Genomic DNA, 7,500 nt, shown 5'->3' with positions numbered 1-7,500 from the left:
TATATATATATATACACATATATATATATACATATATATATATATATATATATATATATATATATATATATATATATGTGTGTGTGTATGTATATATGTGTATATATATATACATATATATATATAAAATATATATATAAAAAATATATATATATAATATATATATATATATATATATATATATATATATATATATATATATATATATATATATATATATATATATATATATATATATATATGTATATATATATATGTAGTGATGCTATTTTGTGCATATACTGTCAAGAAAGTGCTTGATGAACTAAGTCAGAGCTTATAATATAATAGAAAATAAAAATGAGATTTTCACAACTTTAAGTTCCATGCTGTTGCAATCATCAGGTGAAATACAATGAAATACAAGTATGATTTTTTTGTTAAAAAAATTATATATAAATGAAATTATACAGAAAAAATCTATACGGAAAAAACTATTGTTACAACTGCGTGTATCTAATCTTCAGGTTTGTGGTTGCTTAATAGAAATTTATTTTCATGACAACATTTGGAAATTAACTCTGGTTTTTTATTAAGTTGCTCTTCAGCCTTTTTTTTGAAGTAAAATTAAAGTTTTTTATATAAAAAAAAAGTAAACATTTTTTTTGTTGTTTTGTTGTAAGCAGGGGCTGTTTTTACAATAGACTAAATTAATTCTGGTGTTTCTTTCAGTTTTTCCCTAGTTTTCCATATATATTTTGAGAGAGTGGTTGCATTTGAAAGTTTTTTATTGTAGGGTGGATTAAACCAAATTATACTCCTTTTTCTTTTGGGGGTGTCTTATTTTTTGGGTTGTACTTTAAGTTAAAGTTTTTAAAACCGTTTTGTTTAAGCGCTTTTTCGTATTCTGTTTTTGATGAGTTAAAGTACAACCCAAAAGACACCCCCTAAAAGAGAAAGGAGTATAATTTGGTTTAACCCACCTTACAATAAAAATGTATCTACCAATGTTGGCCAAATCTTTTGGCAATTAATAGATAAGCATTTCCCACCTTTAAACCTATTGCATAAACTTTATAATTGAAACACCACAAATGCTAGCTGGAGTTGCTCAAATAACATTTCAAAAATCATAAAAAGTCACAACAACAAAAATATATTCAAAAAGCATGACTGCAAATCTCCCTTGCAATTGCAAACAAAAAGAAATCTGCCCGCTGAATAAATTTCTATCAAGCAACGACAAACCTGAAGATTAGATACATGTGGTTGTAACAATAGTTTTCCATATAGGTTTTTCCTGTATAGTTTCAATTGTATATAACTTTTTTAACAATAAAACTATTTGTATTTTACCTGATGATTGCAACAGTATGAAACTTAAAGTTGTGAAAATCACGTAGTTTTATTTTCTACTACATATATATATATATATATATATATATATATATATATATATATATATATATATATATATATATATATATATATATATATATATATATATAAATTAGTGATCACGACTTGTGATCACCTATTTAAAGAATCAAATGGACCATTGTTCACCTTCATTAGGTTGTTTTCTTCTCAATTTTACAAGCTCAGGTCCTGACAACACTTGATGAACATCATTCAACTTTATAGGAAGATTTTTATCTATTTTACTACCTGGTGAGCGTCCAGATGCTGTTTTTTTTGGAGTGGTTTCCAAATCAGGATCTAGTTTAATTTCAAGTTCAGGTTCATTTAATTTTTTTCTTCCTCGTTTAGTAGAAGTACTATTATCATCTTTCTCAAACTTCTTAGGTTTTTTAACTCTTCCAGATCGCCTTGGTTCATCTATAAAATCATCTTTAGTAAAAGATATTTCTTCATTATCTTCTGACTGATTTCCTTTCTCGTAATCATCAGCTGATTCATTTGTATCGCTTGCAAATACTACCTAAAAATTGAAATAATATCAATATTGAAATGGTTTTATATTCATTTTATAAAACATATTTCATTTTATAAAACATTTTATAAAACCATATTCATTTTATAAAACATATTTTATACAAATATTATCATAAAAACACTAACAAATTACTTATAGAGAGTTTAAAGATAGGTTTAAAGCGTGGATCATTAGAAAAAATATTTTTTGGAAAATTTTTTCAAAAGAGCATTTTAATATCTGTGCATGATTTTTTATTTTTCTTTGTTTTAAAAATTAGAAGGACTTAAAGCTGAATGCATACTTTTATGATTTTCTTAAAGAACAATTATAAGAAAAATATTTTAATCATATTTTAGGCTACCTGAAAAAATTATATTTTTTTTATCATTTTATTTTTTTGGCGTGTTTATGTTGGAATAGTTTGAAACACATACAATGATTTTCAAAATGCTTAACTCTAACAAGAAAAATTTGATAAACACTATACTCTAACTAGAAATATTTGATGATTTTTTAATTTTGCTATTTCTCATCAAAATTATATAAAATATGAGTTGTAGAAATATAATATTTCACTTGAAAAACTCACAAGCAGTTTATTTTTTATAAAAATAACTACACAAAAATCACAAACTCGCAACTTCAATGTGTGACTTTCGTGCGTGATCATTTATGAACTGCATTTAAACAATTGCAGTGACTCTATGATGCATAGTACAATTCTGTAACTTTCTGGAAATTTCTAATAATGTTTAAAATATTATTTAAAAAAAAAGTTTACTGATGAAATTTATATTTTCAAGGAATTAAAATTTATTTACCTAGTAACTAAAATTTGTGTTTGTCTGTTCCATGCGTGATTCCGTTTCAAACTTAATTTATTCTTTAATAACATTACTAATGTAAATCATTTTTTTTTTACAAAATATTTATATAGATTAGAATTAAATGAAAGTAAATTGAAGATTGTCAGTTTTATTTTCATAAAAATAATAGACAAAACATTTACAAGTTTAAGTGTGTGGTTTTTCGGAAATGCCCCAAAACAATTTGATTCGCTAGAGAGGGGGGGCTATTTTATGCAGATACTTTATTTTTAGTTGCAAAGATAGCAAAGAAAATATGTATGTGTGAAATGATTTGTACAAGAGAAAGGTCACAAGCATTAGAGAAGTAGTGATGAAAAAAATATTTAAAATACTCAAGGATAATAAACATAAAACTGTTTCTCATATATGAAAATAAATATGTATACCTCTTTTTTAATAGCTAATTCTGTCAATGTATCTTTCAAAGAATCTTTTCCTTTCTTTTTAGGTGTCTTTTTAGAATCATAGTCATCAATTAGCTTAAAGCCACGCTTTGGAACAGGAGTTCTCTTTGACCTTCGAATGCTTTCATCATCCATATCTGCATCCCCTTAAACATTTATTTAAAGATATTCAGTTATATAAACCTTGTTATATAACTGAATATCTTTAAATAAAGTTATATAAACCTTGTTATATAACTGAATATCTTGTTATAATTCAAATTCAAATCATAGGTTGGTTATCAATATAGTTATTAACAAAATAATATATAAAATATAAAGTAGTAATAGTTCGGTCAAAATAGACCGAATAGATTCAGTTTACAATAACTCGCATAGAGCTGTACAATAATTCGCATAGAAATATTCGCATAGAAATATTTGCATAGAGCTGTTACAATAATTCGCATAGAAATTTGGTACAGACCTTCAGGACATTATTACAAATAAAATATTAAAAGTCCCCACTGATCCTGCATCTGCAAAAAAGTTATTCAAGGTCAAAAGTAGAAAAAAATGGTTTTTTATATTTTTCCGACAAATAGTAAATTTTATCAAAAAAAAAAAAGATAAAGCAAAAGTTTTAGATCATTAATTTATCTACAAAAATTGTCTTTATACTTTTTTTTCTAAGAATCACTATTACTGATATATTTTAAATCTAAAATTGAAGAAGTCTTATTCAACATAATCTATAAATAATGTTTTATATAATATATATTAGTATTATTACTATATATTATTATATATAATAGTATGTTATATCTTCTTCGCTTTTTTCTTCTTCTTCATCTTCTTACTCTTTTACTTCTTCGTCATCTTCTCCCTAATCTACTTCTTCTTCTTTTTCTAGCTCAAAATGTGAAAAAGATACATCAGCTGTCTCATCATTAACATCATCAAAATTTTCATTTGTTGAAACTGATTCAATATTTGAGCAAGACTGGCCTCGACAAATAGTACATATTGGTGAACACAATAAACCGACTTTTTTGCAACTACGTTTTGCACTACAACCCCCTTTTGTAATTGCAAAAGATGGTGTTGAGAAGTTTTTCTGGAGCAGGTGGAAATAAAATTTGAACTGGCTCCAATGTATTACCTACTAAATTCCAACCCCAGTTTGTTGTGTCTAGTTGATTGCCATACTTGAACTTGATAGTACACTCGATATAAGTATTGACTAGCAGAAGCAGATATTGGAGGAAGACAAGATAATTGCACTCTTTTATTATTCCGTGTATTTTTTACAAAACTTAAATATCTATACTTGTCTATACAACCAATTATTTTTGGAGCTCCATATAGAGCAAGAAGAAAACAAATCCTGTTTGTGATGATGTCTTGTGGATTTGAGTCGATCCTTTGAAATACTTCAACATAATTAGTTAAACCATGTTTTTCAAATGATTTAAATACCATTGTTTTACCCCTTCTGAAAAAAGCTGATGTAGTATCGAAGCCAGTAATTGCATGTAAAAACAAGATATGATTTTGACATTTTGGATAAGCAGATAAACTTTTTGATGAATATATTTCTGTTGGTTGTTGAGCTTTTTCAGGTTTCAAAAAATAAATAATCTTATCAGTTGGAATTCTTGCAGTCAGTAATACTAATAAGTCAATTACTTCACCGAAAACGATAATTGTATTTGATGTACTGGATTGTTCTATGGCTGTTTCAATTATGAGGACATCAGCGTCATTATCAGCTTGCTTCACTATAATATTTGCAGCTATTAACTTTTCGCATAACATTAAAATGAAGCGAGACTTGTTGTGAGTTTTGGTAAGGAATTGCTGTTGGCTTGTTGGAACCGTCATAAATTGATCAAAAATGACATCATAAAATGAAGATGTTTTTGTGGTTTGACGACGCTGTTCTGCAGCTTTAACATTTTTTTTATAATCAGTATAACCGTCAAATACTACTATAGGGACTTCATGACCAAAATATCTATGTACATACTGAATGTATTTATCAAAAATAACGTTGAACGTTTCCTCTCGATGCCAAACATGGTGTAATAAATATCCTCCATCGAAGATGTAACTAGTATTTGCGTTGTCAATTTTAATATTCACCGATTCAAAGCATTTGTAAAGAGCTGATTTTTGTTATTTACGCATTCCAGTTTCATCAAACAGTAATAAGAATAGGGGGCTAATTCATATTCAAAAAGTTTTTCAATTTCTTTCTTAAATGTTTTAGTAATACTCATACGTTGAAATAACAATACTGGATCTACAGGTACTTTTTCATCATGAACCTTTATAACACTACTCATGGTTAAAAGAGGAAGTATTTTATCAGCGCATTTTAATATGATATTAAATGTTTGCCCGGCCATCTTAGACATAGAAGCAATTCCAACTTCACGAGCTTCATGACAGTTAAATTTATTATCACTGACGACTCCACTGGCGATAGATATAATTTCCTTAACTATTGGGAAAGGATCATGTAATGCAAACCACTCATAAAATTTTTTCGGTATCACTAGAATCTTATTTTATTCGTGAATCACTTGCATCTACATGCTGATCTGTTGTATCCATTCTAATATCAACCAGATCTTCCAATCCTTCACAAACAGTATTCATTACATGCATGTCATAAATCCATTTACTTAAAACACTATCTTTTGTGCTTCTTCCTTGAGCAATACCTCCATTTATCTTCATTGGTTTCATCATTGATTGCTCGATCACCATATCCGTTAAAGTACCACAACTGAGTTTATCACAACGTCTAACGGTGAAAAATCCTTCGATAAATTTTTGATAAACATTACAGTTCATTAATTTTTTTAATTGTAGCATATCCTGCAAATACAAATGCACAGACTTAGCATAAAGAAAATGTCCTGATGCGCGGAAATAAGTAAGCATTTCTTTAATGCTGTTCAAGTAAGCTTGCCAATCTCCCATGCATTCAGCTCTTATAAATTTCTTTGCTATTGACACCATATTAAAATATTGTATCCATAGTTTTGCTGGTGGTCCTTGTTTATCAAATTCCTTTAGCTTTTCATTGAACTGATAAAGTAATCCTTCACATATTTTATTATCGTCACCACTTTCAATATCATTATACGAAATTATGTTATTTATGACATTTTCATTGGTAATATTAGGACTTGCAGCTATCTTGTCATAAATAACAAGATCTTTTAATATTATTATTGCTAAAGTGAGCTGAAGTGATGTATGGGCTCTAACAGCTCTCGCGTAAGCATAACCATTGAGCATTTTTTCTAATGACTTAGGTGCATAAACTAACGAAAGCACCTTTTGTATGCCACTACCTTGCATAATATAACCAATTGATCCAAAAAATGACGTAATTAAATGAAATCCTCCAAGTCTTATTACGATCTTCGATAGTTCAAATCAATCAGGTGCTGCAGATAAGATTTCTCTAGCTTTTGCATACAGAGGTTGATCGAAAGTAATAATGCATACTTTGTGGCAATAATTTTTTGCATTTTGTAAAGCACAAAGTAAAGTAGTGTATAAAGTACTGTAATTACATGCTGGTTGGTAAATAAATGGTAAAAATAAAATTTTGGATTTAGAAAATTCCATTATATTACTTGTTAAACGTTCGACAAAACCATTCCAACCAGGTGATGATAAATTCTTGCATTTACCATGGAACCATATGACATCTAATTTTTGAAGTAAAGATACTGATGCTTTACTTTCATTAGATAAATATTGCACATTTATTTTACTATAACCAACTACACCAACATTTTGATAGATTTGTATTGGTACATGAGCTTTTGCTGTGAAGTCTTTTGCTAAAGGAATTTCCTTTATTTGTGGTATTTGATCTTCTTGTATAACTGAACTTTTTGGGGTAACAATTTGAATAATACCTACTATGTGAAGTGAGTTATTACTGTCTAAAGTCTTTACATTTATATCAGTGCATTGTCTGCAGCATATTGAATAAACGTGCCAGTTTGTGGTGGTAAGATAATAAGTGGATGATGAAGAACTGATGATGTCTCATACATCACAGTGTCATTGTAGGGTGCGCATAAACCAAAAGACGAAAAGATTTGTATTAGGCTTTTTGAACCAAACCGTCGATGAAGAAATACTACAAGACCCAATTGTAATTTCGATTAAAAAGATCTAGGCTTAACAGCAGACATAATACTGTGGCTGATACTTGTACAGACTAATTTTATATGTTCTAATTTAGATCGTTTATTTTTAAGAATTACTTGCTCCAAAAAAAAAGTCAACGACTCCAGAA

General features: G+C 27.9%; 1 protein-coding gene across 1 annotated transcript in view; it reads right to left on the bottom strand.

The window, feature by feature from the left end:
- The window catches only part of LOC101238455 (HMG box-containing protein 4), a 23,282-nt gene that overhangs the window by 13,673 nt on the left and 2,109 nt on the right, over positions 1-7,500 (bottom strand). The window contains exons 2-3 of the mRNA XM_065801048.1: positions 3,174-3,337; positions 1,536-1,921 (exon numbers count right to left, since the gene is read on the bottom strand). Coding sequence (XP_065657120.1) covers positions 1,536-1,921; positions 3,174-3,337 — 550 coding nt within the window. The remainder of the gene's footprint in view (positions 1-1,535; positions 1,922-3,173; positions 3,338-7,500) is intronic.

The sequence above is a fragment of the Hydra vulgaris genome, chromosome 07, assembly GCF_038396675.1.
Source record: "Hydra vulgaris chromosome 07, alternate assembly HydraT2T_AEP".
NCBI classification, from domain to species: Eukaryota; Metazoa; Cnidaria; class Hydrozoa; order Anthoathecata; family Hydridae; genus Hydra; species Hydra vulgaris.
This window is presented reverse-complemented; position numbering and strand designations above follow the sequence as displayed.